Here is a 23,481-nt window from a genome sequence, read left to right as displayed (position 1 = left end):
GACCAGTAGGGGGTGCCAGAGGGCTCACAGACTTCAAACCACAGCAGTAGACCAAAATGTGCAAATGTTGCAACGACAGTAGGAAACCTCCCTATGGGGGCCCCATCTGACAGCACTCCCTCTCGTTGCCCTGCTGAGTGTTGCAGCATCAGTGCTGTGAAAACTAAAGTTTGTTAAAAAAAGTCAACAAAGAAAAATGGAGAGGAAAGATTCTTCTGTAGGAGAGAAAAAGAGGAGTGAGCGTCGGGACTCTGGCGGACACGATGGTGATGATTGCTGGTCGGAGGGCGCCCGACAGACTCTAGAATCGCCACAAATTACAACCATTAGGGTTATGTTAATGTTTCTTTCACCAGTCGAACCATCGCTTCAGGTGTGTTTTCTGAGTAAACGTGAAACATTCAGAGACCGACGTTTCATCAGTGAGGAACATTTATAAAGAAACCTACAGCTCAGCCAATCAGAGACACTTAGAAACATGCTAACGCTAATGTTCAAATCCTGCGTCTCTTCAGCTGGTCCGTCATCAGTTAAGGTGTTTGCAGCTTCAGTTTGGAGACTCAGATAAAAAAAACTCCTTTCATGAGGCAAACAAGCGACACTCCACATCAAACATTCCTGCAGAGTTCAGGTGATTGAAGAGCGTTTGTTTCTGTGATCAGGTCTTTAAAGTGCTACGACAGCAAACGTGTCACCTGCATGAAGGTGAGATAAATCAAAGCGTCCTCAACTATTCAAAATTTTTTCTTCTGTTCTCCGTGGCTCAGCTGCCAAACCGTTAAATCCTCGCTGAGTCACTCTGCTGACGCTTAATTAATGAGGCCACTTAGGAGATTTATTCCTGGGACCAATTACAGCATCTATATGACTTGATGGTGGAATCAATCAGCGCTGCTAATATGACATCATCAGTGACTAAGCAACTCTCCTGAATGGTGTTACAGCATCGATGACAAGAAATGGCTTCGATGGAGCGACAGAATGTGAGGCCGGGAGCCAGAGCGATGACGACACCCGATAACGTCTCTAAAGTCTGCAGACAGTGAAATAAAGGAATCACAGCCGTCCAGGTCAGATGATGTTTTAAACATCCAGACGTGAGCTGCAGCGCCCAGAGAAGTGAAGAACTCAAACGCAGCGTTTCTGCTGACTCATTGTCGTCGTCCTGCTGAGTCACAGGTTCAGATCCTCTGTCCTGATCAGCGATTGGTGGACACCAGGCATGAAGCGCCATCACACCGCTGTAAAGTCGACTACTCTTATCGACCCCTAACGTGCACACTCTCTGTTCCACGCCAGCCTCTCAGCGACAGTCAGAATAAGAAGCATCTCTTTGATGACTCGGCATCTTTAAAACTTAAGTCTGGCTTTTCACACGGCAGAGCTTTCTACTGAAGAGTCGACACAAACACACTGTGCATCCAAACAGGAGATGTTTTCACAGCTATTGTTTGAGTCAACTTGCAATGGGCGCCATTGCTCTGCGCCCTACTTCACCACGAGCTCAGAGCTCACTGTGTCGTATCTGAAAGGCCCTTTAAGCTGAATTTCCGTCTTCATATGACGAGTTTATGAAGAGACATCACGTCATGACTTTTGCTGATGATACTCCGGTTTCTGTGCAGAACAAACAGCTTGTTGTTTTCTTCCCTGTTGCAGCTCCTCTCATCTTTTATTCTTTTTTCTTCTTCTCCTTCCTCCCTCTTCAAAAAAACCTACTGGCACAGAGCTCGGCCAAAACAAATTTGTTTTTTATTCGTGCCTTTAGCGGGCCAGCAGAAAGTATTGGATTCCTTGAAGATAGAGGAGGAGGATGCAGAGTTAAAAAAAAAAAAACAGCATTATCCTTCCAACAACCTTCAATCAATTACAGTCCCTATTAAAAGCTTAAAACAACATCGCTAATGGGTCCCTGAAGACCTCTGGCACCCAAACACACACACACACACACACACACACCAGCGCTCCCTGGTTGTCGAGTGTTTCCCTTTAGACCGTCCAAGTCTGACACACACTCTCCTTCTCACTCAGACAGGAACCGTCCTCATTGGACAACACGTCCAACAGAAAATGTGCACACACTTCCTGTGTGTCAGTGAGACAGAGCCATTGGATGAGCCAGATCGTTGGAGGCTCTGCAGAGTAAACAGCTGTTCCTGTTTTGGACCGCTATCTGAACTAAACTGAAAACTGTCGGGACACTTTGAGGAGCAGCGACAAAGTCTCGGGGGGGTGGGAGGTTTGAAGCCATCAAACGGGAATCAAACCGGCTCTTCTGTCAGAGTTTGTAGTTAAAAATAAATGTGCTTGAGGAAGCAGAAGCTTTCTTACTCCTCCTTCATGTAGAAGTACAGATACAAAGGGGACGTTCTGGTAATAAAGCCTCAAGATGCGTAAAGTCTAAACGCACAGATAGGACCTGTGGACCTGCACTAGTGGAGGGCTGTTGGGGGTTCGGTGCCTTGCTCTAGGGCACCTCGCCGGTACTCCAGAAGTGACCTGGCACCTCTCCAGCCACCATGGCTCTAGAGACTGAGATCAGCTGCCTCTGTGAAACCGCCCGATAAAAACAGGAGTGACGGGAAAATGAACGCACTTCTAAACAAATGCTGACCCGTTATTGGACCCGCAGTCCAGTTAGTTTTGTTCTTTACACTAATTCACTTTCTGCACGGAGTCGTCAGGTTGAAGTGGGAAAGACAGTTTGGACCAGAAATGAGACAAATAAACTTAAATTAAGATCTGAGTTTAACTCCCTGCTCCGTAAACCACATCCAGCACCGGAGAGGTTCCTCGCTCTTCTTCTTCTCCAACACAACCTGTCTTCTCTCTCTCTCTCTCTCAGTTTTCTTGACGGATTAGATCCCCCTCTCCTTCATAGTTTAGATGGATGGCAAAGTTTCTCGAGCTATAAATCTATTAATATTCACTTTGGAGACCGAAGACGATAAATCGCTCCCATAAAAGCGCCACACGGGCGATGGAACAACTGCTCGCTCACACACACACACACACACACACACACACACACACACACACACACACACACACAGACAACTGACATAGGGTGTCACACACACACAGATCAGGTAGTTCATTACTTGTGACGCAGCTCGAGGCTGTTATTCTGACCACACAGGAAGATGAAATCATTTTACATTCAGAGTTTGTTCTCTGATTGATTTTCTTCCTGCATTAAAGATATTACATTGCACTCTGCGGTTTCTCCCTTTCTTTAGGATTGGACCATCAGCGCCACTTCCTGTCGACATGATCAGCGTCCTGACTCAGTGTAGCCGTGGTAACCTTGTGATTTGAATTTGGTTTCTATAATGTTATAGGAGGTTTGATTCCAGCCTGTTGTCAACTTCTTTCACATAAATATGGTGAGACCTGACTGATCGTGGTCCACTGGGAATATTTTGTGTGTGTGTGTGTGTGTGTGTGTGTGTGTGTGTAAAAAAAGTGAGTGAGTGATTTGGGATGTGGTGTTCCTGAGAGAAGAAGTTTGTGCTTATCTGAAAAACCACATGGCCTCTCTTACTCCTCACTCACTGTCAAAGCTGCCATGACCAAGGGGGGGGGGGGGGGGGGGGGGGGGGGGGGGGGGGGGGGGGGGTTAGAGACAGAGAGAGGAACGGGGGGGTACTTGAGGAGAGAGAGACATTCAAGGTGAAGAGTGTTGGCGTTGTGTTTCCCTGTAGTAGAAGTATCATAGACTGTAAAGATAGTATGCAATATCACTGTGTGACGTCACACATTGGCCGCCATATTTATAGTGACCATATTTGGAGGTGAGGGTGGAGCTTGAGTGATGAGTTGTAAAATGCAAAAGGGTCAGGCTAGTCCACATTTTTTTAAACGGACAAATTCCTCCTCTGTTTAAAAAAATATTCCTGTCCACACACGCTCAGTTCTGCCGCCCTCCTCCTCGCCCTCCACTCCGCCCTCCTCCTCGCCATCCTCCTCGCCCTCCACCTCCCAATCCCTCTTGCCCTCGCCCTCCTCCTCACTCCACTGAGCCACCGTCTCATTAAAGAGGGAAACATGCTCACACACACACACACACACACACACACACACACACACACACACACTGTCGCTTCACATTCAGTCATTTATTTCTCTTTTTTGCTGTCTTTATAATTTTGACCTTTTTTTCTCTGATTTTCGTGCTTCTTCTTTCTTCTGACCTTTTCTGTTCCTCGTGTGATGCTCTTTGTTTATTTGTGCTGACAAGCCTTCTCACTTTTTACCTGCTAAACAGTTTTGTTTTTTTGCTCATCTTTCTTTTATTTCCAACACACTCATTCTTCTGTGTTCTTTTTCATGTCCTCTGTTTCATCTTTAGCATTGCCTGAAGTCACACTGACACGTTGTCATGACGATCATGGGCTGCCATGAGCACCACAAAGCTCTTTAATCGGGGCAGCCTGGTCTGTGTGACAAAACCAGCCTAAACAAACCTTACTGTGTGACTCACCTGAGAGCCCTATAGGGGGTCTTCTAATAATACTCAGATGTTTGAGCTCAACGAGTGCAAAATTAGGCACGAGCGTAAGTGCTGCAAACTGCAGTTCCGAGATCTGCCACTTGAGAATTGTTCCAAAGTGAGTCAAGCTGTTTAGAGATGCAAACATACCAACCTTTAAGCAGCGATAAACATCTACCCCTTTTTTGTAATTCTTGTTTTCTTGAAATGAAAACTGCTGATATAGAAAAACTTAATACTTTAAAGGAGCAGTATGTAACTCTGACACCTAGTGTTTAAAATGGGTACTGCAGTCCAAATTCTAAACATTGTAGAGCGCTGTCTCCCCCCTCTCTAGAGTCCATGCTCACGCAGGTTGCCATTATTCAGATAATAACTGGTCTTATATCTGGCAAACTGAGGGGTGTCCAAAACGGCCCTGTGGGGGTGTCTTAAAACCGTCTACCTTCTCTGGTCCAAACAAATCCAGAGCATTCAGGACCAGAATCTAAAGTTAGAAGGAGGACATACTGGCTGCTGCATTGTTGTCAGAGAAGCCAGCACTTCAACATAGCATGTTTCTTTAATGTCTGATCATATAGTAAGGTCACTTTATCATCTCACTCACTACACATCTTACTGATTGGACCTTTAAATATTCAGTGGGAATATTAAAGTTAGCCAAGAGGCCACATCAACAAATGCATTGGACAAACACTGAAACATTTCCTTTTCCAATAAGTATGGAAAAAGCATAAAAACAGCATCTGAGATTTTTTGACTATGAGAGGAAAAACACCCTGTTTTGATATCCTCCAGAGATTTTCTACCATATAATTTACCAGCGGTGATGGATGGGGACGAAAGAAAGAGGGGAGAGTCGACTGAGAGGGGGAGGAGGGGTGAGGGGGTCGGCCATAAAAACTAAAGATCACTTTCATCAGAAAAAAAACACAAGACTTACAACCTCATAAAGACGAGCCACATTAAATCATGCTCATCCACTCCCTCCACACTATCACTCCGTGTTTCTCTTCACAGCTCACGCTAACTTTACTGTTGCTGATTGGACGTCTTCTCTCCTGTCTTACAACACCTCCTCTCTCTCTCTCTCTCATCATCCTGCTCCATCTCTGTCATTTCCTCTCTCTCTCTCTCTCTCTCTCTCCCCCGCTCCATCTTTCTCTTCTCAAACTGTGTTTTTTATTAGGGCAGTGGATATGAGTCGGGGGTGATTCCTTGATTGCTGCAGCATATGTGAGTAGACGATAAATCCATCATCGCATGTCTCACTGTGTTCCAAACACACACGCACGCACACACAGGATGGCAAGAGAAGAAAAGAACCACTAAATGTTGCGCAAGAGGCGTCCAATAACAGAAGAGTTGGTTTAACCCAATTACCCCCCCCCCCCTGAAACCACACATACACTGATGATTTGTTTCCATGGAAACATAGCTTTTGTCTTTATGAGCCCCCCTCTCGAGGACGCAGCCCCTGAGCTGGGACACATAAAACAGACAGGAGGTTATCTGGGTGCCAGGTGAGACTAATCAGACTCAGGTGAAACCACGAGGGCGGGGCACACGATCACAGAAACAGGAAGAAAAGCATCACATGAGGGACAGGAAGTAATAAAGTAACCACATGGCACTGAGGTAATAAATTAATTGAGCCGTTTTATTTTCATCTTCCCTTTCTTCTTGACCTGTGTTGCGTTTCCTCGTGGCTACTCGTCGTTTGTCAAACTTGTTGGACTTCTAGGAAGTCTGATTTTGCCTTTTTGTTGAAATAAATACTTTTAGTGTAGACTGCATTCGGATCCTCTACCTCGTTTGTTTGGAATATAAAACCACAACATGTTTGCTCGAAAACTAACTGAACTCAGAGCTGTAAAGCGCCCCCCATGCAAACGTTCATCATACAGAGATCTTCATTCAAAGGACTCTGAAGCTCGTTTTCCTCAGAACTTTGAGGATTACTCCACAAAGTAGGTTTCCTAAATGGTGCTTGTTTGTATTTCTTGCTGGAGGCGATGAAACAAACATGAGTCGCTGCTAAACAGCTACAGGACATGTTTTAGCATTTCAAACAGATTTACGTCTTCCTGATTTCTTTTAACAGCCTGTGTGGTGATGAGCTTGGCTCGTCGTTTTAAAACGAGCTTATTTTCCCAGAGAACAGCTGTGTGTCGTACTGACTGTCTGACTAACAGATCAATCACCACAAAGCATTCTGGGACATGAAACTCAGCTTCTTGTGGAAATGATCGGCTTCCTAATGTGTCTTTGGCGTGCCGGCGGGGCTGTCACTGTGTGTCTCAGGATCAAACATGTGACCTGTGCTGTGCCCACCAATCAGAGGCCAGTTTAGACTGACAGGTGTGATCTCATCTACAGCAGGGCGAAGGACAAAGTGACCTAAACCTGCATTCTTTCTCACGGCCATTAGGGGGCGCATTACACTGGAAGGAAGGGAAGGAACACAGACACTAAATAAACACGGAGGTAATCAGACACAGGTGAGACTAATGACACAGGTGAACACAATGAAGGCAATCAACATGGAGAGAACCCAGACAAAGAGAGGAAGTAAGACAAGGCAAGAAACACTGGGGACAAGCTACAAAATAATTCTGGTCCTGAATGCTCTGGATTTGTTTGGACCAGAGAAGGTAGGCGGTTTTAAGGCACCCCCACATGGCCGTTTTGGACGCCCCTCAGTTTGCCAGATATGAGAGCAGTTATCAGGTCACACCAACAGCTGTTGCAGAGATGGAAGAGAAGTGGTTCAGATAGAAGTGATTGTACTCGACCTAAAAAGCCTCTGCATGTTTCTAATAAGCTCCACGAGCAGAAACGTGCTCAAACTAGGATCAATATTGGAGATGATTTTGAAAAATGGAGAGAGGTTAGAACACAGAAAGGTTTACAGACCGATGCAGAGCTGGATAAACACTGAAGCTTCAGTGTCCACCACATGGCAACCTGTGTGAGCATCGACTCTAGAGAGGAGGGGGCGGGGGGGACAGCTCTCTATGTTTTCAATTTGGAATGCAGTACCCATTTGAAACACTAGGTGTCAGAGTTACATACTGCTCCTTTAAAGTATTAACTTTTTCAATATCAGTTTTGTAATCATTTTGTACAAGTTTTGTCAACATCATTTTAAAATGATCTGTTTCTTTATTCTTAACAACCAGAAATAGTTTTAGAGCTTTCTAAAAATGAAGAACTTTCTGGACCCTGCTCTTCTTAGTGCTAACAGTTCAAGGACGAGTTTCTGTTTGTGTGTGCCAATAAAAAAAAATGACTGGCCCTAAAGTTAAGCCGCAGTCTTCTCCCAGTTGAAAACGACTTTAATAAGACCACACCCAGACGGAGCCGATCCAGCTGGGCTGTGAAGTCGCACTTTTTCCACAAGATGAAAGGTGGAGAGAAATCCTGTCAATATGGCCGAGCTGCTCGAGGACGAAGTAGATGTTTAAAAGGTAATCTTTGAAAAGAGGGATGTTAGTATCTCATCAGTAATCACTTAGTCTGTGATTGAGACAAACTGGGCGAACTGGTTGAGAGCAGATATGAAACACTGCAGCGCTCTGATGTGCAGCGCTCTCTACCTGTGTGTGTTGTTGTGATTGCAGAGTCCAGGACGCAGCGTAGCGGAAAGCCACCGCTTCAAACCGCACTTAATCACACACTGCAGCAGCGAGTAAATATCTAATCACACACACTGGGCTGCATGAATGCTGATGCACACACTAATGTGTTTATCATGCACGCACACACGCTCCCTTTACACGCCACGTTCATAGGAACACCATCTGACACTCGTCTTTTTTGCTCTCAGAAAGGGACGGGAAATTCCATATTTCTCCTCTTTGTGTAACATTCAGACCGAGCAAGAGCACGCACACACACACACACACACACACACACACACACACACACACACACACACACACACACACACACACACACACACACACATCACTGTTTGTGATCTATCTCAATGCCATGCCTCAACAGATTCAATCAGAGGGGAGCCTTTGTTTTTTTCCTATCTGGTGTTTTATTTTCCTTTTGCTCTCTCTCTATCTCTCTCTCTCTCAGACACACACACACACACACACACACACACACACACTTTCTTCTTTCATTTCTCAGTTGGAGCCAAATAACTTTGGTCTGAATGATCCCACAGCTCTCAGTGCGGAGCTAAACATGCAACACACACACACACACACACACACACACACACACACACTCCAACAGAGAGGAGTGTGTTACAGATGTTGAGTTATTTTGCTGATACCGTGTATCAGGCTACATTCAAATAGGGCTGGTGTGTGTGTGTGTGTGTGTGTGTGTGTGTGTGTGTGTGTGTGTGTGTGTGTGTGTGTGTTTCTTGCTCTCTGTCCAGCACTTAAGATTTAAGACACACTCTCAAAACTTCTCGTTAACACACACACAGAGTTCATGTGATGAAATGTGTTTGAACCTTACAGTCCCCCCCCCCCCCCCTCTGGTGTTTAATGAACTCCCACTGAGCTGCAGATGATCCTCACCCGATTTTTGTCTCTTCATGTTTTGATTAAATTCAAATTTTAATCCATTTGAATTCAAGGTCTCTGGCTCGGTGCTACCTGTTAGAGCAGCCATGAACTACCTGATTGGCTGGATATCTAAGGTCAACATGTGTCGTCATCTCTCTGAGGATGATTTGTTGTTCTTCCTGTTTTGACGTCATGTTGATAAAGTGATATATGATCAGGAGTCGGAATGTTGTTTATTATTTTAAAATTGACCGGATGCTCTGTGCGTTTCTTGTATGACTTCCTGTCTGAGTGGACCTGCTCTGTTCAGCTTACAGCGAGCTCCAGAGTGACGCTTCTGGCACGCTCCGGAGACTGACTGTGGTGTCTGCAGTGGAAACAGGAGAATTATCAAGAGAGGGCGTGATCGGCGCCGGAGGTTAGCGTAGCCCTGTACCTCCTCAATATGAGACTATGCGTTCAAACACCAGCAGACAGCAAGCCCTGTGATTGGTCCGCTGGGAAGCATCACATTTAGAGGATTTACAACATTACATACCCGTCCTCTGACTCGACTGATTCAGCGTCCGTACGTTCATGCAGTGCAATCAGCTGCTGCTCAATATTTATCGTCTCTAACTCTGAGATGATACACTCGGTCTCTTTCGCCATGGTGTCCTGCGAACAAACAAGCAAAGAAAAGGGCGGAACCAGAAACCGGCGATACAACTATCGTGGAAATCCGGCTGCCAACCACACGGAGTATTGCAGAGCGACGCAGACGCACCAACGCTTGCGACGCTGAAGGCCACCGCGACGTAGCTTCTGCATGGCTAAGACGCAGAAGTATAAATCTTTAATGACCCCGCCGGCTCTCCATAGATATCCCGCCCCCACGACTCAGAGTCTTAAAGTTATTCTTCCATAATGAACTGTCAGTCAAAGTTTAGAAAGTATGGAATGTTAAACAGCAGACAGATACACGATGAGGGTTAAAGATGTGGTGTGTCTGTGAGTTCAGCTGCTGTCACATCTCTTTTCCTTTCATCTCTTTTCATTTCGCCCTTTTCGTCCTCCTTTCAGGACACTTAGAGAGAGAGAGAGAGACAATCCCCCGCCCGGAGGCGCACGCCGTACAGGTGGGGCCCTGAAATGTGGCAGCGGATTGACTAATTAAAAAAGAAAATCCCATTTACCCATCGACTTTTCATATCCCAAGACCGATTTGATACGCTTGATTCGATACCAAATTCTCAAATCTCACCTGAGGCGACGAATATTGCCGAGCGTCTGACAGAGAGAGAGAGTCTAAATCCATCTGTTGGCGTGAGGAGCTGAGCACGAGGCGCTGCAGAGTCAGGCAGATGTTCAAACTAAATGAAGATGTCCTGTCTCATTTCCTCCTGCTCCTCAACTCCTGTGTCCCGATCAACCCCCCCTCCTCCCCCCCCCCCCACTCCTCCTCCTCCCCCCCGCTTGGTTATGTCCAATTCTTTTTCTCCCTCTTTGGAGTATAAACTCTGCCGTGCACGACTGACTTTTATACATTTCCATTCCCACTGTGGCTGAAGAACACGCTCTGCAGTAAACGTGTCACATCCGTCTACCTCCGCAGTTACCTGCAACAAACGACCACACGCTGCTTCTCCGTATTCAGCGCCACATCTTCATCCGTCAACCAAACACTGAGCTGTTTGAAAAGCAGTGAGGATTCTTTAACTGGAGCGTGACTGAATGAGTTCTTTAAAGGCAGGGTTGATAATGTCCTCCAAATCCACTTTTTGAGATTTTGGTTGAAATTGTCAGAAATGAATAACTCATGTTCTCAAAGAAAATCTGTCGTCTGTATCAGTTGTAAGTCTGTAAAAACTTCAACCAACGTCTGCCTAGAGGTATTAATCTGATGAACCAATCAGATGCCTCCCTGTCTCCCTGCTCGCTCTCTAACCCATGCCTGCTCTAGCCCACACTCAAAGCACGTCACCGATGACAGAGTTTATACTGAGAGTTTACTTACCGCTGAATGAGACATGAGACGACGTAGTTTCTACACAATGTAAGAGATGAGCTGAGGTCCACATCTGGAGAAACGGCGCTCGTGCATGTAAGTGAGGGGCGTGGCTTTAGAGGGAGCACAGAAGGGAGGGGGTGCAGTACTTTCAAAATCATGCTAGTTTTTCGAAAATGATCAAGCTGCCTTTAAATCCCCGTATGCCTTCCACTACAACCATGAACGGATTATCATGACCACACGCCCTGGACTCAATAGACTGTTATTGGACCCTGACCTTCGCTCGCATTGTGTGTGTCCTCCCCATGCAGCAGCTGAAAAGACGTACATTTAAAGAAACATGCAGCTTATTCAGAAACGGCGCCCTTTCAAAAAGCAAACGCTGCACATCTGGAACAAACGCAACGGCTAAACGTGCTGCAAAAAGACGAAATGAGTGCATCACCATCAAACGCTGCAAAGACATAAAAGCTATCTATCTACTGTAGCCTGCTAGGGAAACTATCTGTTTGCATAGAAGCGAGGGCCGGGAAACGCTGCCACGGTAACAACGAGCTCCGCCAATCAGCGATCATGGGTAGTGTAGTTCTTTTCCTCGATATCCTGAATAAACCGTGTTGTTCTTAAAGGTTGATATCAGACGAACTTGTTTCTCCTACAGGAGCTTATTGGACGCATCCTCTACAATGTGTGTGTGTGTGTGTGTGTGTGTTCAATGAGCCCTCTGGGCGTGCTTCAGCGTTGGTAACACTCCATTACTCGTCCATTTCCTCTGCGTGGTTGGCCCACAGCATGCAGCACTAATTAGTCCTGTAAACACACACAAAGACAAACAGTCGTTCACTTTGCAGGACTCCCCTCGCCCTCACCACCTTCTTCCTCGCCGTCTTTTCTCAGTCTGACTCGATTCATTATTTTAGACATTATTTGTTTGTTCCCACAACAACAAAAGGGAGACCAGATAGAAACCAGTCTCAGATGGGAGTCGGGGGAGTCGGGGACAAATTCATCTTCCTCACTGAATGGATGTGATGATGTGTGTGAGCAGAGCGGCGTGCAGGAGGTGAAATGAGAGGTGGACGGATAACGACAGGCAGGACGCTGAAGCAGAGCAGAGCAGAGATGAGGTCTCCGGCCTCGTTTTGTTCTTCTGCTCGGTCACTGCTCTGATCACGAGCTACGCTGGGATTCTTCTTAATACGTTTGAAGCAGAGCGATGGCGGTCTTTAGTAGCGGCTGTGTGGTCACGTCTCGTAGAGCTCAATGGTGCCGTGTGATTACAAGAAGAAACTAATGTTACAGTCAGGCTGCAAACAAACACGACCTTATCACAGATGCAAGATCTCTTATTTTCTGTTATCTCCATAGCGCCAGATCACACAGAGACACGTCGTGCTACAGTAGGCGCAGCCGCTACAAAAACGCCACATCTGGGGGAAAACAGCTGGTAGGGCCTGTGGAGCGAGGATGGCTGCTTCTGCTAAAAGTGTAGTTGACGTTGAGCTGAGAAGTTGAAAATGTTTTAACTTTTATGCACTGCCAAAAAACAGCTAGTCAAACGCAGAGAAGAGCGCCCGGCAAGCGCGCTGTACCAGAGGAAAACAATGGTTTTACTGATGACGCTTTAGCAGCACGTCTCTGGGTCTCATTCACTCAGACTAAAGGGATCCCTGCACACGTTCCTTTAAACGTAGAAACATAGACACACAAACACATAGACACACACACACACTGTATGTTTACTCTACTCTCACTACTCAGGGACACACAGGCCTTTCACAAGAGTCCTCATTGCCGACTACAAGGTCACACACAAACTGAACACCTTCAGAGCTTTAGAAAGCGATGCCGCTAACCGTGGACCGAGGCCGAGGACGATGAGGGACGACACGAAAATAGACGAGACAAACAGAGTCTCCTAAATCCGTCCCACACGTATCTCCTCATCCTCATAAAAATATAAACCCCCGAGCCAAAGGTAGAAAAGTTGGTGAATGGACAGCGTAATGACATGCAGCCAGTCGGTGGCCATCTTTATGCATCTTATCCTGCGTGTGAAAATGAACGAGAGACGCGCTGCGGCGAAGGTCAAACATAAAACAGAATAAGAAATCAGGATTGCTCCTCCACCTGTGGCTCTGCAGCATACATATTCAAAAGCATGATGGGAAAGTCAACATGCAGCGCAGTGTGACTCAGCACACACACACACACGCATGCACCGGGAAGCTGTGCTTATTTGAGCGTCTGTGTGTGTGTGTGTGTGTGTGTGTGTGTGTGTGTGTGTGTGTGTGTGTGTGTGTGTGTGTGTGTGTGTGTGTGTGTGTGTGTGTGTACATTTCAAGCTTTCAGATGTTTGAGGGAGTTACTGCTTGGACTCGTTTTACAGTTTTAATTTGATCTGAAACCAACAGGGCAACCTGATCTGGCTTCCAGGCCTAACCCTGACTAAGGATTTACTTAGTCCAACCTGATTGGTCAAACAGTCACTCACTTTATAAAGCTTTATTTTTTTAGTTGAGCGGGGCAGTACTGCACATTTTCAAGAACCCGTCCCGACTGCGTGTTTGAAAAAGGCTCTTCAAGATTTTGTTTCCATCACCTGAGGATTGTAAGTTTGTTTTTTGCTCCCAAGGAAAACCGATGTTCCTTAACTTGAAGCCTGTATTTCACCTCTTAGTTGATTTGTTGTCAATAAGGAGCATGAATAATGAGCACGCTTTGAAGATGTTGCAGGTTTGCAGTCATGCTGCTGAAAACAGACGACGTGCTGCAGACACTCCTGCGATCTGTTCAGCAGTTTGAACTCTTCCTCTGACTACACACACACACTTTCTGCGTATTCAGGAAGGACTTCTAAAGAGCAGCCGGCGGTCTGTTTAGCCTCTGAAATGTTTAACTTGGAGTCAAATCAGCATGACCGAATTCTACCCGACACTCCAGCCTCGTCTCCTCCCTCTGATCCGCCCGATAACTCTGCATGTCATGTGAGATTAAGAGGATCTGAAGATGCAACAGAGGAGAGGAAACGGAGAGTGTGGTGGAAATGAAGAGTGATGATGCCCACGTGTGTCCCGGAGGCGTTGCTGCTGGTGAGGGAGCGATGACACGCGTTGGAAGTGACAAAGTAGTGACAAGTTTCCTGTGATCAGCGCTTAAGACATGACAGAGCAGGTTTAGACTGGGAGGCAAACACACACTCAGCCCTGATGGTCTTCATCTTTAAACTGCCACACACACACACACACACACACTTAGTAAACGCCCCTCAGCAGCTCTCAGCCTTCCTGTCATCATGTCGTGTTTTTTCGTAGCCTTCAGCTTTTCAGTTTTAACGAGAGAAACATTTAAAACAGGAAGTTTAACGCTAGCGGCTGCATGAAGAGAAATGACTGTCACATGTTGAGGTTAACGATCTGCAAATAAAAAGTACAAGACCTCCTGATCTGGTTTTTCACACCTCACAGCGGGGGACTGTCCCTGCTGGATGTAGCTGCGGGTAATGGGTCGGCTCTTCTGCCTGGATGTAAACCAGCACAGTAGCATCTCGTAGGAGCGGCGCGGTTTTGCAGAATTTTGATCACGAAATTGGAGGTAAAGTTGATCGTGGGCCGTGTCGGGTTAAATTCTGATAAAACCACTTGGACGGAGCAACGTGTAACCACATTCAGCACGGCATGTGGACCTTATCATACAAGGAGCCGCTGCAAGAGGTGGGTGGTGCTAGCACCGCAAACGTTAGCCTCACTCACAGACTAATTTGACCTGCATGTCGCAAAGTGCCAAACATTTAACATTTAAAAAAAGACGACCATGTCTGACTCCGATGAACCGTTTCAGAAAGGAGCCGCAGGTTGGATTTAAACATGCGCCACCCACTCTCGAGGACTTAAGCCCCTGTAAATTTGTGCACACTAACCACTTCGCTACCGGCGCCCCCCATAAACTTACATTTCTATTTAACTAACTGCAGAGAAATGAGTCTCTAGTTTAAGCGTGCACTTCCTGTTTTTTCACACTAACTCATCTCCTTACTCTCCTTTAATAATCTCCTGAGAATCATCTTTGGGGAACCGTTAGTCCTGAACCTATTTCTTGTGTCACACCTTTCAGAGCCGGGGTCCGTTCCCCAGTGATGGATGTCAGCCTCCCTCCTCCTGAACACATATCGATGGTTATTTGGGCTTATTTCTCCAATCTGTTGTTCACCTCTGAGCTGAGATAGAATCCATTTTTGCCTGGTTGGCGTGGGAGGCGGGGGGGGGGGGGTGACTGTAGGACGAGGTAATTTGGCCTGCTGGCACGCTCAACTATCTCTCTGTCTGAGCTGCTGAGCCGTCACAGCCTCCATTTCTAAAGTTTACCTCAAACAAACGAGCGCGACGGACACCAAGCCCCCCTCAGCTGTCTGCTTGCAGACGCAGACGGAGTTGTTCGTCTCCAGAGGAAAGTTAAAGAAAGGACACAAAGTCAAAGTTCTTCTTTTTATCAGTCATTTCAGTTTACATACATTCTCATGTTTCAACAGGAAATCAAATACTGAACATCTCACGTTCCTGCAGACATTTTGTTTTGTAGGACTGAAGTGCATTCAGGAGCAGACATCCAGAATGAGGGGCTGTAGAAACGTAGTGTGACAGGTCGTTTCCATGGAAACGTGAAGGATCCAGGTGGGACAAAATAAACATTAATCTCCTCCAGCTTTCCTTCAAACATGGATCTGAAAACACCGTGAGGAGGAATCGATTTCACTCTGAGAAACTTCAGATCATCTTTAACAACAAATCTTTCACTAACATTCATCTTTCAACTGAAGGCAGCAAAGAATCTTTCAACAGGATGTGAGCACAGAATCACAGAAACAGTCATCGATACGTCAGACCCTGATTAAAGACTCCGTCTCTGACGAGCTGAGACGATTAACAATAAATTAGCGTTTTCTCCGGTCGACCCTCTCAGACTGCCTTTGTGGTGGAGTAAAAAAGGAACGAGGCTTTGTGAAGTCTGATATAACCGACTCTCGTCTCTGAAGCGCCGTGTCCACCTGGCGTTTTGTTTGGGCGGAGAAGCGCTGGCTGTGCGCTCGTCAATGCTTGTGAAACACTATCTCTGTAACTTTTGACATCACGCTCTACTAGGTATGTCCCCCGTGCTGCAACCAAACGATGACGCGACTTAAGTTACAAACAACCTGTTCTCGTAGAAGCAGAGTCGGGTTTCCACGCTTCACGGCGAGTGAAGGGTCTGAAGAGGTCAAGAGGATCCAGCAGCTCGTAGTTTATAAACTTTATTAGGGCGCCACGTTTCTGCTTGCGGCTTTCGTAAAGTTCATCTTCTAACTACACGTGTTGCTGGAGCGTTTTGACCTCTACAATACTTCCTGTTTCAACACTGGGTTTAGTTTGGACTTCTAATGCTACACAGAACCGACGCAGCAGGCTGACGACCATCAAGGTTTCCATGACGGCGGTTGAACAATGGGCGGTGTCATGTTTAGCGAGGGTTAGCCCTTCGTTAGCTCGGAGCTAAAGCTAACTGAGTCAGTTAAAGGTAGAATATGCAATTTTTTGATCCAGCAGATGTCGCCCTTGAGCACCAGCATGAAACCAAAACAACTCGAGCTGCATTGCTGTGTTAGCATGCTAATGGTAGCGATCTTGAGTTTGCTCGTATCTTCACACTGCATGTAAATTTAAACGAAATGACCGTGATCTGAAAATGCTTACGTGACATTCAATTAAGCAGTGAGTACAGTATGTTCTTCTTTTCTCTCGTCCCTCAATTAAACAACTTTTATAAGCAACGGGATGAGCCGGCCGGTCGTCCCACCGATGTAAACAAAGTGAAGCTACGGCTAGGAAAGCATCACAGACAGTGGGACTCGGGTGTTACACCCATTGTAGACAGTCATGACTCACAGAGTTATTTTCAGAGGATAAATTTGATTTCTATTACATTTAAGTGTGAAAAATCGCATATAAAGCCTTTTAAAGAAACCAGAGGTCGTCCAAAAGGAGGACTGAATCTGGAGAGAACAGTCAGCTGATGGCAGTTTATGAGCTATCGTGTCAGAATATCTTCGCTACGAGTTTGTATAAAGTCGATGATGAGCGTTGATTTGTTAATTATGCGTCCATGAAGCAAATTCTTTAGAGGCCGTTATTTCACAGTGTTTTATTAATCTGGAGGCAGCACAGGGTTCATCTCATAAACGTGAAGTGGTTGGTGGACTAACGGCCTCGAGCCGAAGTGACGGAGATTCACGTTAAATACTTTGAGTCGATCAAAACTTCATTAAGGCACGTTCACGCTGGTTGATCATCGTGGTCACTATCGAGATAAAACAACTCTAAAAATCACAGAGTACCTAAAATACATTTAAAAGTCAACAACATGGCGATATATACAGAAGTGATCGGAGTGTAAACGTGTTCGAGGAAGGCGGGTCGGCTGAGAAGGTCAAAAGTGCAACGGGGAAAAAAAACGAGGAATGTCTTCCTGAGACCTGAAATAAAAGCGTAGCGTTAAACCGTTTCCTGTTTTCCTGTTGTCAGATCTTAAAGTGGAAAAGCAGATTTTCTGCTCCGAGGTGAAACCCGGTCCAACATCCTGTCTGCGCTGGAAGGGGATCGAACGCCAGCGCCCTCGCTCGCTAAGGCACATTCTGATCTGAAGGCGTCTGGAGCGATCGTTTAGAGATCGATCAAAATGAAGGAGACCGACAGTTAAAGTTCCTTTAAGATGGAGGGGAAGACGGGGTGTTGGCGTGTTGCTAAGTATCGTATCATTGGTGCGAATGGATTAAAAGAACGTGTGATTGTATTTGATGCTGATTTCAATGGCAGGATGAAAATGTCGACTTCAGTTTACTGGTTCATTTAGTCACAGTTTGAGTGTTTCGTGGTTAACCGGGGCGGCGGCTAACCACGACTTGGGTTGGGAACCGGAGGCTCGCTGGTTCTACTCCCGAAGGGGACCAAATCTGAAATGGGTCTGGTAGCTGGAGAGGTGCCAGTTCACTTCCTGACCACTAACAAACCCCACCAGGAGCGCCCACAGTTTAACTACCAAACGCCACAGTTTGACTGTTTCGTTTCGTGGTTAAACGTCACAGCGCCTTCAGAAGCTCCGTGGATCTCCAGAACTCTCCGTGGTAGAGACATTTGATTTAAAGATTCTATAAGAATGTTGATCGACATCGTTTGAGGCCGTGCAGAAAGTGGCGTTCCGTCAGCAGCCAGGTCCAAGGTCACAAGTTGATTTCTGCTCCTCAGTCTGTCGTTGGGTGGAGCGGTTGATACTGGATCTCTGCAGAGGTCTACAGTTATCCTGCACCGTAAGTGGTTGACAGACTATCAGAGGGAACCTTGTGGCGGCGTGTTGGGGGGGGGGATAGTTTAAAGATCGGTGGTGATGACAGGAGTGACGCCGTGGATGAGCAGGGTGGGGCCCAGGTCTCGAGTCAGCAGCTCCAGCTGGTGTAAGTAGGTGGTGTAGCGGCGGGTGTCAGCTGGTGGGCGGGGCAAGTACAGGAAACGCACAGCGGGGGCGGGCTTAGCGGCCTCCTTAATCAGCTTATTGACAGCTGACAGGTACTCATCCGACAGGCGTGTGGCGTTGCTCGGGAAGCTGTTGACATACTCTTCCTCGTTCTCCTCTTCCTTAACGGCGCCCAGATTGTTCTGTTCGTTCCCGTCAGGGGTTTGGGATTTTTTGCCCCACTCGCCTTGTCGCTGCCAGTGTAGCGCCACCTGGTGGTCCCAGGGCACAGGGTACACCTGAGCTTTGATTCTCAGATCTTTCAGCAGCTGGCCGAGCTTCGCTTCAGATTCTCTCACGCTCCGTCCCTCCTCCACGCAGAGGAAGAGGCGGAGTCGAGCTTTGCGCCAGGCTCTCACCATGTTGAGAATGCACGCTAGCTGCAGCAGGAAGAGCGAGCACGTGTCCACGTAGCTACAGCTGTCCGGACGCAGCAGATTCACCGGCCAGACGTCAACATAGACCCTCTTCTGGGAGGGGGTGGGCGGAGACAGGGCCTGGGCTCTGTCAAAGTTGTTGAAGTATCGGGCCAGCACCACATTCTTTAGCATCTTCATGGCGTCAGCAATGATCGATACGTACTCCTGGGACTGCAGAGCCTTCCCGTCCCCAAAGTCCCCATAATCCTGCCTGTCGCCGGACCCCCGGAGCGAGGCAAAGTGGAACATAGGGGGTTCTTTCTCCAGCTCCTCCATGTGGTCCGTGGAAGTCATGCAATAATTGTTGGAGGTCGTTGGATCGATCAGCCTATCCTTCGGAAGACAGTCGTCATAGAAACCGAGGACGAGGGTGTTAGGACGCATCCCACCTGAAAGGGGGGGGGGGGGGGGGAATTAGATCAAACCATTTCTGAAAATGTAGTTCAAACTGTTTTTATCTCGATGGTTAAGTGAAGGGTCAGAGGTCGAGGTTTAGTCTGAGAAATAATTAAAGTCGATTATCGCTGCAGTGAGAAGCAGAGAGGAGAGAGGAGAGAGGAGACAGGAGACAGGAGACAGGAGACAGGAGAGAGGAGGGTGCTGGTGGTTGCTGTGAGACATGAGTGACAACTCTCAGAGGACGGAAAACAGAAAGAGCACCTAGAGCACACAGTGTTTAAAGTCTGGAGAGCTTCTAAAGAAGAGAGAGCAGCACGCTCCTGATCCTGAGCTGAGGTTCACAAACACAGACAGAAAGAAATACTCTTTATAAAACTGACGCATGCTCCAGGATTAAAGTGGCAGTTGAAACTAAATTAGAGACGAGTAGAGAAAGAAGTCAAAATGAATCTGCAGAGAGAAGCTGAAGAGGAGTTTGAAGTATGAAGACAGAACGCTGGAATGAGGAAGGAAAGATCTGAAGGAGTTGAAGAGTTAGTCTCTGTAAATACTTCAAGAAATCAAAGTTAAATAAATGTTTGTGGAATCATTCTGTACATGTGACCTCATGTTTGCATGTAATGTGCAAAGAAATCTAGAAAGGACAAATAACACTTTTCATATGTACAACCTCAACTTAGGTGATCTGATGCTGTAAAAACACATCTTAAAGGAGCAGTATGTAACTCTGACCCCTAGTGTATAAAATGGGTACTGCAGACTAAATTAAGCTGTCTCCCCCCGCCCCCTCCTCTCTAGAGTCGATGCTCACGCAGGTTGCCATGTGGTGGACACTGAAGCTTCAGTGTTTAGTCAGCTCTGCATCAGTCTGTAAACCTTTCTGTGTTCTAACCTCTCTCCATTTTTCAAAATCATCTCCAATATTGATCCTAGTTTGAGCACGTTTCTGCTCGTGGAGCTTATTAGAAACATGCAGAGGCTTTTTAGGTCGGGTACAATCACTTCTATCTGAACCACTTCTCTTGCCCTGCTTTCATCACTGCAACACCTGTTGGTTTGACCTGATAACTGCTCTCATATCTGGCAAACCGAGGGGCGTCTAAAACGGCAGTGTTGGGGGTCGCCTTAAAACCGCCTACCTTCTCTGGTCCAAACAAATCCAGACTATTCAGGACCAGGCTAAAATTGTTATTTACCAACAGAAATAGTCAGACTCTCCTCTTTTAACCACGGGGACATGTTTCAGTGATGATGGTGATACTGACCGAGCCCAGAGATGAAGAGGAGATGTTGGACGCCGTGACGCACAGTGTCTGACAAAGTCAGGTTGACGAAAGCTTTGATGTTCAGATGGTCCACCAGAGATAACCAGGAGTCGTACTGGGACTGTAGAGGGTCTGATGGTAAAGTGTCTGTGAGGGGGGGGGGGGGGGGGGGGGGGGGGGGGGAGAGACAAAACAAAATGGTGAGAGCTGAAAACAACTCAATGGGAGCATGTTGGTATTCAGACAGAGACGGACAAGCACAATTACATTAGGGGAAGAGAGTCGGTATGGCAGAGTTGGAATTAGAGGAGAGACAAGAGTCGTTCGGGGTAAAGGGGGGTGGGGCTAAGACAGAGAGAAAATACTGTGAGCACTAACAGGCGGGAAGACCTCAAACAGGTTGCCTGGGTTCCGATCCGACCTGTGGCTCCTTTCCCACATGTCTATTTCCCCCCAATTTCTGACTCTGTCCTTTCTCTAAATGAAGGTAGGGAGAGCCAAAAGATAAACCATTAAACCCCCCCCATAGTGTGCAGATCGAGACATGAGCTAATCAGACCTATTTGGTTTTCTGAACCAGGCTGTAAACATGTTCATCTCTGCTGTAAAAACAGGCTTTTTAGAATGGGTGTGTATGTGACTTCCTGTGCTTCTGCAGCCAGCCTCTAGTGGACACTCGATGAACTGCAGGACTTTGCAACACTGGAGGTTTGAGCTTGGTGGATACACATCGTTACGTCTATCTGGTTAACAGATATGTCCGTCTGTCAGCCATATAGCTGCATTTTTAGTTTTCCTCCAGTGTAGAGCCCTTGTGTGTTTTGCATTCAGCTGAAAGGCGGCCAGCTGTGAGGATACATTTTAATCTTGCATGCATTAGAACAGAAACGTCCGAGGATCTTAGAGTCCTCATCGACACAATCGCTTCAGTATAATTATCAGAACAAATGACTCTTTCATACTTGTCAAGACCAAGTGGCTCATCAGTCGTCGGGCGGAGCGACGGGCTCTTCAGCTGCTAATGAACATATCACTTTCTGATACTGAGGCACTAAGAGGATTTGGATTCTGAAGACTTCATTCATCGCGAGGTCCCCGTCTCCAATCAAGACATGAAAACTCCAAACAAACCAAATCCTCCAAAGACAAAGAAAACAATCAATGACCCTGCTCCCTCTCAGATCTCAGAGTGTGAGACGTCTCCGGAGCATTCTATGACTGATTACTTCCATAAAGCAGCAGCAGAGATCACGGGGAGAAGGAGGGCATACTAAAAAGATCCCCTGAATGACTGGAGGAGAAGAAGATATTCGGCTCATTTAGATTTCCTTAAAGTCATTAAAGCCAACACTGAATGAAGACACGTGTGTAAAATTCAACAAAGTGAAAGATGAGTCACAACAAGCTTTTAGCTTAGTCACTGCAGCCTCAAAAACAACCCTCATAATGTTAAATTATCCAGAAGGAAGTACATCCCAGCAGCACCCCTGATTTGTTTGGCTCATAATTAATAGTCGCCGTGTCTCCCTGTGTGTGTTCGATGAGAAACGGTGCAGAAGAAAGCGTTCAGGTACTCCTGATGAACCGACTTATTCATGCACGAGAAAGCTGGGAGTCAGAACTGACTGGTTTTCTGAAACCCTCGCCCACGCCTTCATGACCTCCGGAGTGGATTACTGTGATGGAGTCCTGACTGGGGTACCCAGCAAATCCCTGAACAGGCTCCAATACATCTAAAACTCCGCTGCCAGAGTCCTCTCCTGGACCAAGCCCTGTCAGCACATCATCCCAACCCTCATCCACCCCCCTGACTCGCTTCATCAAATACTAAACACCCCTCCTCACTCGCTCCTCGCCCCTCAGCACCTCTCCGACCTCCTTCACTCACACACCATGTCTCCTTTCTGTCAGACGTCCACAATGCTCCATCTTTGGACTCATTCAAAAAACTCCTCAAACTCGTCTGTGCTCCACACATGACAACCTCCCTAAACTCCGCCTCTCCATCGCTCGCCCATCCTTTGCTACCCGTCTGTTCTGCTTCTGTGGAGACCTGCAGGAAGTTCAGCTCGGTGTTAAAGTATCCCAAAGGTGGCACCCTGAAGGACTCGCAGCACAGACAGACCGAGGGCAGCTCAGCTCACAGCCCGTCCTGACATCCTGAGATTGAAGACGTTTGCAGAGAGTTCAACAGTCGACTTCTAGAGAGAAGCTCGTACAGAAGAAGAAGAAGAAGAAGAAGAAAGAGGGACGAAACAGCCGGTAGACTTTTGAACTTTTCACGGTCCTTACTGAGATCTCCGAGCTGGACGTGGCCCAGCACGTACAGGCCGCTCTTCTTGATGTCGTTGATGAAAGTGATGAGGCCCACGCTGCTACGAGGGTTAGAAACCATCAGCAGGACCTGAGGCCTCCAGAACTTCACGTGGTCCTTCCTCACGTCCAGCATCAGCAGGTACTTACGCACCTATGAGAGAAGAGAGATTTAGTCGACCTTTTCATTGACGCCAGAGGTCCACACACGTGGACTGAGGCGGCCGTGTGCAGGACTGTTGGATGTTTTAAGGCGGCATTCTTTAATGTACTCGTCTGTGTGGTTCTCTGAGACTGCAGGAGACTTTCTTATAATAAGATTCTATTTTCAGCCTTCAGGTTCAGAGTGAAATCTTGCATGCTTCCAAAATCACTGCATCATTTTAATTAAGAAAGTGGCGATGTACTGTATATACATCCCCCCCCTATGATCGGAGACGTGTGCAGAAAGGGGAAGTAACTTTCATGGATCATTGGTGCATTAAGATCTCACATGGGCTTCATGCAACAGCCCATAATAACCCCGATA

General features: G+C 46.8%; 1 protein-coding gene across 1 annotated transcript in view; it reads right to left on the bottom strand.

The window, feature by feature from the left end:
• Positions 1 to 15,487: 15,487 nt before the first annotated feature.
• zgc:153039 (uncharacterized protein LOC767698 homolog) overlaps positions 15,488 to 23,481 on the bottom strand; it is a 56,833-nt gene continuing 48,839 nt past the window's right edge. Inside the window, exons 11-13 of the mRNA XM_061046161.1 lie at positions 22,932 to 23,106; positions 20,640 to 20,786; positions 15,488 to 19,364 (exon numbers count right to left, since the gene is read on the bottom strand). Coding sequence (XP_060902144.1) covers positions 18,415 to 19,364; positions 20,640 to 20,786; positions 22,932 to 23,106 — 1,272 coding nt within the window. The 3' untranslated portion in view covers positions 15,488 to 18,414. The remainder of the gene's footprint in view (positions 19,365 to 20,639; positions 20,787 to 22,931; positions 23,107 to 23,481) is intronic.

This window comes from Labrus mixtus, chromosome 9, assembly GCF_963584025.1.
Source record: "Labrus mixtus chromosome 9, fLabMix1.1, whole genome shotgun sequence".
NCBI classification, from domain to species: domain Eukaryota; kingdom Metazoa; phylum Chordata; class Actinopteri; order Labriformes; family Labridae; genus Labrus; species Labrus mixtus.
The sequence above is the reverse complement of the archived record's forward strand: the minus strand, read 5'-3'. Positions and strand labels throughout refer to the sequence as shown.